At 40.3% G+C, this 12,441-nt stretch overlaps 1 protein-coding gene across 1 annotated transcript in view; it reads right to left on the reverse strand.

The window, feature by feature from the left end:
* diaph2 (diaphanous-related formin 2) overlaps positions 1–12,441 on the reverse strand; it is a 347,338-nt gene that overhangs the window by 148,685 nt on the left and 186,212 nt on the right. The window contains exons 20-21 of the mRNA XM_070913036.1: positions 6,760–6,861; positions 3,009–3,103 (exon numbers count right to left, since the gene is read on the reverse strand). Coding sequence (XP_070769137.1) covers positions 3,009–3,103; positions 6,760–6,861 — 197 coding nt within the window. The remainder of the gene's footprint in view (positions 1–3,008; positions 3,104–6,759; positions 6,862–12,441) is intronic.

Consider the following 12,441-nt stretch of genomic DNA (forward strand, 5'->3'; position numbering starts at 1 on the left):
CCATGTGGATAAATGGTGATTGGCGTGTGGCTGTAAGTGGGTGGTGTAGAGTGATTAATCAGTATAATGAGTGTAGATGAGCACTGTGCAGATGGAGCCCACACTCAGGACTGTGTCACCCAGCAGGAAGTCTCTTTGCTTCCCTTCAGTGCCTCCATATAGCTCTAACTGTATTTCTTAAGAATGTGTCACTTGCTTCCATGTTTAATTTGTGAGCTTGCAGGTCATTTCTGCATGATTTCTATAATCATCTGGCTCTTATTTCACCAGGAAGGTTGTCCAAGTATACAATCTGTGACACTTTAATACAAATAAAAATCAGTCCTGTGTTAACATGGACAGACAAAATATGTTTATGCTGTAAAAGCCTAGGTGCAAATTGTGCTGTCCATCAAACACATAAACATAAAACCTGAGTTTTTAGGTTTTCTTCATGACAAGCAAAAGACACCTGTGTGGTATAAAAAGTCTGATTAAATATCAGTTCCCTTGAAAGATAACATTTCATGGGCGGAAAGAATAAGAGAATAAGACTAGCTTTGACTGATATTGCTGAGAATTTCAAAACACTACACAAAATATGACTTAATGGTAGAATAAAGTCCACAATGTGACTATGGGTTCAAACTATCAAATCAATTATGTATTTATAAATTGAAATAAAAAATGCAGTGCATATCAAGAAAATATGCAAATACATCCCACTCATAATCTATTCACTGTAACACCTTATATGAATACTAACATGTCAACCAACAATATGACATAATGTATCTTTTAAGAGGCACAATCATGTTGTGTATAATGTATATCAATAAATTAGCAAATTCAAAATATACAGCCTACACTGCCACTCTAAGGTTTCTGAAAAATCCCTCATATTTACATTTAATCTCAAGTGATCCACTAATTGTAAATATTAAATATAAAAAACACTGTGAAATATTTGTAAGAGCATGTATTAAAAAAAAATTCTGATTTTCATTAGGCAATACTAATGAGTATTATTGTTGCACAAAATACTAAATCTAAATACTACTAATCTAAACACTGCAGGACAATGGACGATGATGGAGCAATTCTAGCTTGTACATTCAAAACACTACACACAAAAGAGGGAGAAACACTGACACGGTATATTGGAAGTAAATAAACATTTTTCTTAGAGCGTTGTTCTAATTGTTCAGTCCAGACTTTACTCTGTCTTTAGCATCGTTATCTAACCAGCAGTGACACACTTGCCAGATGTGGGCTCCTTCTGCACCGATAACTTAACTCAGTTGGTCCTCCCGCTTCCCCCTGGATTTCGTGACATTAGCCCGGTTTTCAGATGCTTATGCTGACTCACACACTTGCTCTCATGAGTCTTGTTGAGCGTTCCTCTTTTTTCAGCAGCCTCATTGTCCTGCTTCACATTTATTGAAGAGGGAAACAGAAGAGGTAACGGTGTGGGCAACGGGAACCCTCACAAAGAGGTGCTTGAAAACATCAATTTTTGTCACTTATCCCTGACCACCTGTCATATCCCTAACACCATTGGTTCACATGCATTTTATTTCAATAGTTATCGACAGGAACTTGAAAGTTACAGCTGATGCCTGTATCATAGTAACTGCATTACTGAGAAAATCTGTAATCTGTCTGTTTGTTTGTTTGTTAGGTTCTATTGACCAGCTTCAGACCAAGCTACTAACAGCAGCTGTGTTTAATGGGAGCCGTTTGTTTAATTTTCCCTGTTACCCCACCGGACTACGGTAAACCAGTCCAACTTTTTGTCTGGTGCTGTGTGCAACAAGGCCCTGGTGAGGATGTGTTGAGGACACAGCTGTCCTGCTGGCAGATATACACTATTTCTACTTTGCTACGGAAAAGGCTGAAGGTTGGAAAGGGTCAACACCTTAACTTCCTTCTCCTTTGCAAAGCATAGGGGGGTCTGCCATCTCATAGCACACACTCTACTTTCTGCCAGACTGCCAGCAAATTAAAGGTTATCAGAGCTCAAAATAATAGTCCTGCAGGGCAGGTCTCGAGATAGGCCCCATCTAAATATATATTGCCTCACCACCTTTTACTAGTGTCTGGGATCCAAGCAGTGGAGAGGAAGCAGACTTGTGCAAGTGTTTGTTGATAAGCCGTGTGGAAAAGGACATACTGTATATATCAGGTAAAGGTAATGTTTTTATTTATTTATTTATTTTTCCAAGGTAGGAAAGACCTCTTGACTTAAACTTGAAAGCTGCACTTGAATGATGCCCACTGATGGTTGGAAAAAATAAATAAATAGCATCTTTGCACACATTCATGCACACAACACAGTGTATCACTGCCAAGATTATATTGAAATCAGATCTTCTATTTGCTGCCCACTCCTGAGGTGTACAGACCCCACTTCTGAAATAAAACAGAAACAAAAGACAACAGCTGGTTGTCAGCTGGTTGCTAGTGCTCAACATAAGGACAGTGCAGGAAATATTACTGCAATCAAGGCTCCCGTTGATGCATCTTCACCTCAGACGCACCTGCCTCGCTTTCAATTAATGCTTTCTGAGACAAGAAAAACAAAAATAAAATGGGAGCAAAAACAAGTAGCCTTTAGGAAGCTCATCAATTATGGTTTAAGACAAAGGCAAGAGGAAAGGAGGGTGGAGTTGGGGAGACTTTGCCAAGCCTTGTCCTTCATCATCCATTATAGTAAGATGAATAGGGGGTCTCTATGGTCCACACGAGGATGAGGAGACTGACTTGTGCCAAAAACAGACCATGCCAGGTTTGAAATAGGGTCGCCAAGCTATCCACCAGACACTGAAATTTAAAAATCATCTTTTCACGTGAGGGTGTAGAGACAGTCTCTCTCTCTCTCTCTCTCACACACACACACACACACACGCACATGCACACGCACACACACACACACACGCACACGCACATATTTCTCAGAGGGTAAAAGTAAGTGTATGTGTGTGTGTGAGGGGAAAAAACTAACACACCACACTGAACATCAGTCTTACCTGGATGAGTGATTCGCTCAGTCTTTCCTCGTCTACCTCCAGCACAATGTCCCGGATCTCTTCATAAGGCAGGCGGAACGAGCCCAAGAAAATTGCTGTTGTGATGGAGAGAGAAGAGAGTCATTTCCTCTCCTTTTTTTATTAGACCGCGGGGTTCAAAGAGACATTTCAGCACTCATCGCTCCTCAGACAAAATGACCACAGACCTAACTTGTCACTTGGAAAAACTAATACACTTTCTGCCCCTCAACAGGATAGTTTGTGTCACCCTGACAAAAATTGGGAAGGAAAACATCAAAATTTACCAGTAACAGTGAAAGGTGCCAAAGTCATACCATTTCTGCTCAGTTGTTAATAAAAATGAACCACAACAATAACAATAACACAACAACAACAACAGCAATAATAATAACAATAATAAACTATTAGTTGCACTTGTGGTAGCAGTAATGGCGTCATCTGGGAAGGCTACATGATTTAGTTTGGGTAGATACAAAGAAGTACCCTGTATTTGCCTCAGGGGACAGCCTAGTGGGTGTTTCACTCTCCAGGTGGGGTGCCTACAGTGGAAATTGGAGCTGATGGTGTATCCAGGTGGAAGTCACAGGTGGAGGTTTGGTAATGAGTTGGAGGAGAGTCACTCAACAGCTGCTATACTGCTGCAGCAGTGGGACCTGATGTCTGTATTTGACGTGCAACAAACGGTGATGTAGTGCATCTTTTTTTTCTTTTTTTTTTACACTCCATTACTATTTATTACACAAAGTATTTACTGCATTCACTTACTACATAGTCCTGACATTGCATGACTATATGTAACCTTTCTGGCTTCACTGAGTCAGGTTTCTGGTGACTCAGAACTGAAGAGAAAGTGGTATCTAGACTAATTTTTTCCCATGTTCGGTTTGAAACGTATATTTTTGTAAGTGTACCTCATAAGCATGACATTCTCCTGATTGGGGTGCATTTTTAACGAAGGGAACATGTCATCCTTGTTTGTTGTCTGAATGATATACATTTATTAGTGTCTCTTCAACATGTCCTATATATCCTCCTCATATTAAACCAACAGCTGGATACAAGGTTCTCTTGGGGGTGTCTTGTCATAAGTAATCCTGGAACATATTGTAAATGACAAACTGAAGTAGATACAAATGGAGTAGAAAATGCAGGTAAAGAGTGACAGGCTGAAAATCCAACTTTTGCTGCCATCTAGCAGTTGAATTTTTACCTTGCTGTATGCTGTATGATGGGTGTGGTCAACCTGCACCTGTTTGGTTCTTTCCTGGCTGCATACTAACCTAACTGTGCCAAAATGAGCAAAGTGGTGCAGGTGGAGGTGTGTTAGCACAACACAATTTTGGTGCACACTTCAGCAAGAAACTGCACCTGCACATCCACCCCGTGAGATCACTTCTTCTTCTCTAACTTCTTATTAAGTATCCTTTTCTGAACTCACTTTTCGGAACATTTTAAGTCTACAGTATGTCAAAGTGATTGTTTTTATTAAACGATTTCTGAAAAATAAATTATTGTACCCTATAAAACTGTCCAAACTGTCCTCCGCTCCTGTTGTATCACCAAAACTTGTCAAGGCTACAGATGATGGCTTCCTGATTGCTGATGATTAAATTACATTTTACTCAATTATGATTGTTCTCTTCTTTGAGATATGCATTCAATACAATAGGCCAATCTAATTTAATTGAACAGTTGAAAAATGGGTTGTCATTAACTGGGCTTATGTTGCTGTACCCAGCTCTATGCACCTCTGTAGAGTGGATCAAGTAAATTAATCTGAATCACATCCTGTTTCTCAGGTTTAAAGTGTTGGCTTGATGTTTTGTCCAATAATCTAAGAAAAACTGCCCACAACTTTGGTCTAATATTTGTCTCCAACCTTTCATAACCAAATGACTAGGGTAAGGAAATCATCTCTAAAGTAGAATCTTAGTCAAAATGGATGTCTTTAATTCACTGCAAAAAGTAGTCTATGCTCATGTCTTATCTCATTTCGACAACTGTAATTCTCTTTATTCAGGGCTTAGCCACAAGTCAAACGCTCACCTGCAGCTTATTGTAAAAGCTGAAAGTCGGTTTTCAGACAGAAAGACAGGCAGACAGACAGACAGTTAGACACAATTTATCAGACAGAACAATGCATAATCATTATACCAGAATACATAAAGTGGCACTGACATCACAATCATTCATTTTTTCTCGCTACCCATCCCAGTCACTGAACCTTCAATACTAACACACATGAAAATTGAAAAGCGGGCTTAGAGGGTTCCGCAGCAGGCAGTGAATATGATCTATGATGCTGTAGCATGTGTCAAGGCAACTTGGAGAAGCGGTGTAGCTGTGTAGGACCACATGTCTCCAACCCATTGCCATTCTGGAGGTGAGATTTTCTACACTTATTTTTGCTTCCTGCCAAATTCAACGCCCATCTGCTGGGGCTGTAATCAAAGATGGCAGTGACACCTATCAACATTGTCACAGCCCATACACAAGTGCAATTACATGCGCACACTGGCATATAATCATCCACACACATCAACGCGCGGACACAGACGTGTCATCCTTATGTTCATGCCATATACCACTTCCTGACATCAGACCCCAACATTTTTCCTGATGAACTCATTCATCTGGCCTCTGTTCATGAAAGATGCAGAAATATGAGGCCTCACTGCACCATTGCAGGATGTCACCAGCACACAGGAAAGGAATTGGTTAGGAGGCACATATAATTGCTAATGTTTCTGTGATATACATGCACTCCTCATCTTATTTTGATATTCTAGTTTGCTTCCTGTCCTCACCCACAGGGTACAGGAATGTATCTACCTAAAAAAAAACTTATCCCAGTCTACAGTATGCCATTACATATCCATGTACGCATCCTTTAAAGATGAAAGGTAAGAAAAAAGAAAGAAAAACACATGGATAAACAAAGACGGTGGTGGAGTAAGGGTCGCAAGGAGGGTGACCTGTAATCGTAGTATTTGACACGCATTTCATGAGGTGTTATCATCTACACTGTATCTCTCAGGTAAAGGATATCAAGGCTGCAGATGAAATCTCAAAGAGTTGAGGAAACAATAAGAAATGATCTACCCACCAATCAACACAAGACTGCCAGCAGTCACTCATTTTTTGTGTCATGAATTCATACACAAATGTTATGGATTTGGGATCAAGGAGATCCATATGGAAATGTGCAGGGATGAGCTGTTCTAAGGCAAAAGGTTTCTGTAGATCATGTGCATCTAACCTGAAATCATTCCCAACCTAAAACTCTTTTCATCCTCCAATTGGAGGGTGAGGTGAATATTGTAAACAAGTATCAACTTAACATTTAGTCCACTTGGGCTCCTGGGGATTCCAAACACCTACATGTAGCGTTAGTGCTCAGTTCTGATAGGCATTTGCTTTACACATGATTACAGACAAGGAGCTTGAACACAATCTATATGCACTTGGGGTGACCGCTGAACAACTGCCAAGAAAACATTTCCCCAAAGGGCTCAGTAAAACACTATCACTGTTGAGGGCTTTCTACTCTTTGTTTCCCACAAACAGCTTTGTTGAGCTGCTCATGGGGGTATGAAAATGTCTGGAGTGTCATGGAAAATATTACTGATATTTCCGACATAAAAGGTCATTGTTAAAAAGAATAAAGTATTTCATGAACTACTTGAGTTAAACATGTGGTTATTGGCTGTAAAATATTGTGTATACTTACAAAGATTCTGAGCTGTTTTGGCATCCAAGATGCGAAGCTCTTTCGCCTTTTTCTTGAATTGTGTCATTCTGTCGTCAGTCTCGTCTTTTACGTCCTTTTTCACTGCAGGAGAAAAGAACATATTTTCAGAATTACTATGTTGACATTTTGGAAATTGTATGCAATGTAACAAGACTGTACAGCATGCTATTTAATCAAAATGTCATATTGACTGCTTTCAGCAATGTATAAAAATAAGAATTACATGATTTTTTTTTTCATCATTTCCCACAACAAAGTGAAATAAATAATTTATACATATTAGAATGCATGGAATACATTTATGCATATTAAAAAGTTAAAGCTGACAGGCCAAGATGTGGAAGACGGCAACAGATGGCACAAACCAATTAAATACCATAGTTTCCATACCAGAGAACTTGAGCATTTTGGTTCCAAATAACTCTACTCTCATTAAAAGGGGATAACAAAGCAGCTACAATTTGAGCTACTACTGTTGAAATACTTGGGAAGTTATCTAACTGATCAATTTGACAGCCATCCTATACCTTAAACAATGTTATATCAAATAGATAAACAATTGTTCTCACATACCACATTGCTAAAGTAAGATACATTTCAACATTGCTGCTCAGCTGGTTAAAAAGCATTGTTTTCTTTGTGCCCAGGCTGACATTCGCTGGTTGGCTGAAAGGTGGATGTGATTTATGACAGCCCCATTAAACATTATGCTGGAACTACATAATGTGCAATATCATCAGCTGTGGTCCTGTGGATGACTTCCCCCTCTTAATTTATTTGTGTGTGCCAACATTTCTGTCATTGTGACAGTGGGTAGATGGTTGATAAGCACAGCTCCTTCCCTTAGGCCCTGTCTGTCAACTTGCTAGAGCCCATGAGATAATTGTGTTACCCCCCACAATCCCAGAAAATGGTATTAAGTCTCGGTTACACGACTGAACGCAAAAGATAAATTGGTCTAAGAATGAAGAGACCTTTGTTTTCATGATGGAGATGTTACTGTGTCCACGCTCACACCACATGTCAGCATGTATTACTCTTCACTTCAATAGCATTAAGCTCTAATAACATAGGTGTCCATGTACAGAACAAAAGGTGAACATTTAAGCTGGAATTACAGTACTGGGGGGGTGATTTCACAATAAGGCAGCAATATGAGAAAGACGATTCCTTAGACCCATCCCTCTCCTCCCGATGGCTTATGGGAGAGGCAGAGCACATTTTGTTGCTAATCATCACAACTGCTCTGTTTAAGCCCAAGGTGGGAGTCTCTCAGGAAATCTAGAACAAACAATCTGCTCCCCTTGCGCTGGCTTGCATATTTGAAGAAACAATCAAAGAGGCAACATCTCCTGGGCAGCCAGAAGACGCAACGCTGAAGGCACCTGCCTAACTCCAGTGCTTGCTGTCGACACATGACATCAGGGATGCAGTTGTTTACTGTATTAAGTACTGCTAAAAAGGGTTAAAGTGTGTACCAATGCTACATACAGTATTATAGTTGGATTTTCTGTCAACATCTGAGGATGTTCCTAAGAGGCTGACAAGACCGTACTCTGACTTTAAGTCTACATGGATCGCGATACACAACGTTCTGCATCACCCTCATACTCAGTGGAGCTCAGAGATGCACATCAACAAATGGCTTGAACTTTTCTTTCTGTTAACAGAAACAACATAGTGAGAGGCGGAACTTTAGAATTTATAACTGGTAGGAGTTGCTAGCTAATTAATATGAAGTGAAGGTGTTCTAACAAGCACATAACACACACCTTCCTTGATTAGTGCCTGTGATAATGTTCACGTGATGAGAGGAAAATCCAACACACTTTCATGAAACAGTGTTTTGCTTCGATCTTTGTCAGGGTTAGGGATTCATTCAAGTATGAATGACTCTTCAAATAAATTAATGTAAGGAAATGCAAAACATCTGTCTTGACCTGACCTGACCTGAGTTGATTTTCAATTACACTTGCTGACAATTCAGTGGGGGTAAATGGGGGTAAAACTAGTGAAAAATTGACATCAACATAGGTCTTCAGTTGCGGACTGCTATGGTGACAATGTGTTTGTCTGCTTTCGAATGATCAAAAAAAAAGTTTTTGGCTGTTTTGATACCTTTAATTTTATTAAGACTTTTGACACCAAATTACAACGGCACACGGATGTATTATATATAACGATTTTAAAAATAAATCTAATGACATTATAGCCACAATATCCTGGCTCACGTACACTAAGTCAGTAACAAGTGAGACCCATGGAATCATGCCGCTTATGGTGCAGGATCCTTGAACAAAGAAAGTGGAGAGCCAGCAAAATAAAACATGAGGAAACAATGACCTCGCTTAGAGAATGGCCCACAGACAGAGGGCAAATTAAAGTGAGAAGGAAATTTTGGCTGCTTTTGCTACTAAATTGTTCTCTTAAAACCTCCATTCTTCTTTCTCTACTGCCACTTGAATCTCTCACCGAGGTACCTTACACTCTCAGCAGGGTGCTCTCGGCCCATTTGTCAGTGCCTCAGCTGTCTTTGCCCTTACCCCCAGGGCCCCAGTGCTATCTCAAATTAAACAGAAAAACAGTGCCTTTAATAATCTGAAACAGGCACATTCCTTTTTGATGCCATCCTATACAGCTCAGAGCTCTCCCACTGGGCACTGAGTAGTGGCATCAGTTGGCTGATTTCTGCTACAGTATTTGCTGGCTGATGTAATTATGCCACATGTCACATGTTTCCTCTGAGCACTGCATGTGGACTGATGGGCCCTGGAGGGCTTGCACACATTCGATCTGCCACACTAGTTGGAGTCCCAGGTGTGTGGGGAGGATGACTATAGGAGGCATACTTCAACCAGATGGTGGGCCACAACAATAAAGCAAGTTCTCAAAATGTCTTCAAAACACAAAGGTTTGAGTTAGGTTGAGTTTAATTTTCACAGAAGTTTTTGTTTGTCTTTTCATTAAAATGCGACTTTGGGAATCTATGACCATCAAATTGTTTTTCTGCCAAGAAAGCTTAACCTGCCCAACAATGTAGGTCCACAACAGCTGATCAAAGTCCTTGCCAACATTTAAACGTGTTTTACTAGTTGCCCAGTGGCTAAAATATAATACTCTGACAACAATGCCATCCCTCTTGCACAAATTTATATTTGTTAATGGAATCTCCCAAGCCATCACTCAGTAAAGAGCCATTTGTGATGGGCACAATGTGGGGCAGTTTTTTGGCAGCTCGTTGGTTTCCTTGAAGCCACTGTGTACAATGGTGACATAAAGTCGTAATACAGAGATATATAATAAATATAATAAACAGTTAGTATTTCACATTGATTTGTTGTAATATATCAACTTCCAAGGGTGAAGAGCTTTGAGAAGCATGTCAAGGAGGAAGTGTTTCAAAATCATGTTTTAACAAAACACATGAAAGTTTCACTGAAGCCAACACAACCACATCAAGAAAATTCTCTGGTGAGCATAACTGTTACACATTCCATTAACTGAGGGGGAGTTAAAGCTTGTTCCGTGCCAAAAGAAGTCACCAAATTGATGGAGGTTCTATTGAAAAAATACATGAATGTTTGAGCAAAAAGAGATTTGGCTTATTAAAGATGACTTGGCATCCATGTTAAGCCTTCTCTGTGGGTCTTGGACTGAGGTATACCCTTGGGAAGCTCTGTGATAACAAGAGTTCTCCAACACTTGGACATCCAGTCTGTTTGCTGGCCCAGAATCACTATTCTGGTTGGCTTCCATGCGATATCTCCCTCAAGACGTCCATAAAACCCAGGGCATTACAAAGCTAAACACTACCACATGTTCACTTCCGGACACAGACCATCCCGCTGAGCCCCGCCACCATACACCATAAAATGAGCAGGACTTGAAAAGAAATAAAAGAAACTGCTGATGACAGGTCTTCAATGAACATATTTACAGTAAAGGCAAAGGAACACACAGTAGAACAGACAATGTGGAGTCTGGTCCTTTATGAGGCAATTTATTCCCTCAAATGTGCAATCTGCCTGCAAACATGTGCCCTGTCCTCCATCTCAGGGACTCACACTGAGGATTGAGCTGCTGGAGAGCTGCCAGCCTGTCTAAAGGAGATGGATTTTGAGGAAGAGTCACTGGCCTCAGCCATGCCTGATCCACCGAAATACCAATTCCACATAGTGTTATAAATATACACACACACCAGTGAATATACTAAGTGAAGTTTTGTATTTCTACCCTTTTAGAGATACTGAAGTCCCTCAAAACATCAATAAAACCTGATGGACGTCAGAGGGAAAAAAAACAGAAACAAAACAGATGTGATGGTGGAACCACGACTGAATAAATGAAAAGTATTAACAGGTATTAGGGGGCAAAACAAAGTGAGCAAAGGTGTTGCTAAATGTCTACTGGCATGATAAAGAGGGTAAAAAGGTTCCTGGCCCAGTCATAACTGGAATAATGACACGCTCAAGATCTGAATGTACCAATTGACCAGTGAAATCCAGCTGTGACCAACTTCTCCCATTGACGAAGGCTAAACAGAGGTCTCTCTCTCAACCCCAAAGCCAATTTGCTGTGTGGGTACACACCTCTCTATCCACTCCTCACACTATTTTGGATCTCAAAAGCATGCTTGCACTCACAAAAAGGTAACCCCTCTCAGAGACTTGAAATGATTTCTTCTACTTTCAGCTTGGGAAACCTACACTGATTGTATACTAAAACAGAATACAAAAAATCTACAAATTCAGTATGAATGAGACACAACATAGGTGGTGACAGCAAGATAAGTGCCTGCCTAACTTAGTTTTGTTATAATAAATAAAGTATCTGTCTTAGCAGCAAGACTTCACACAAAGTTATTTGTTTAAGTTTTTTTAAGGGTTTAACCTTGACATAACAAGAATGTCGAAGCTGTTTTTTTTTTCATTACAAATGCTCCTCAGCTCAAGGTGAACCACTACAGTGGAGCTGCAGTTGGGGAGGGGGTGTGGGGGGTGGAGCTCTCAACCATGCAATCATCATCATGCCTAATGATAACAGGGAATGGGGGAAGTGGCTGATAATGATAATGATGATGGAAACTGTGGATAGTGTGTTAAGTGTGAGTGCATGCACACCCATGTGTGTCAAAACACACTTCCAAAAAATATGTATGCACCCGTTCAACTGGGATTATGTGGGTTTTTAAGCGAACTAGTTTTCTGGAGTTATCGGTCCTCCCTTCAAAAACCATCTGTTTCTGGTTATCCAAGACCTCTAAATAAAAGGTGTGTGTATAGGGAGTAGGATACGTCCAGCAGAGAGACACTCTGACCTGTGGCCAGTAATGTTTTCAGTATGCAGGGAGAGGCTCAGCCCACGGTGGAAGGTACACAGCTGGGCCTGGAGCAGGGCCCAGTGAGAAAAACGCCTCCTCTTCTAATTGAGACAACACAGATCTCCCTTAGTGGCCCCCATCCCTGTTTCTATTCCAAGAGGAGACGAGAGGGACTCCTGAAAACAGTTAATGTTTCCTGTGGAAAAGGTCAGTTTCTATTAAAAGTGTAGAATCAAAGCAGTTAAGTCAGGGATATCATGATTATACATGGCTTGCTTAAATGTTTAAAAGTTTATGGCTGTGCTAATGAATCTCTTTATGAGTTTTTTTTAAGATTAAAA

The sequence above is a fragment of the Enoplosus armatus genome, chromosome 10 (genome assembly GCF_043641665.1).
Source record: "Enoplosus armatus isolate fEnoArm2 chromosome 10, fEnoArm2.hap1, whole genome shotgun sequence".
In the NCBI taxonomy this organism is placed as follows: Eukaryota; Metazoa; Chordata; class Actinopteri; order Centrarchiformes; family Enoplosidae; genus Enoplosus; species Enoplosus armatus.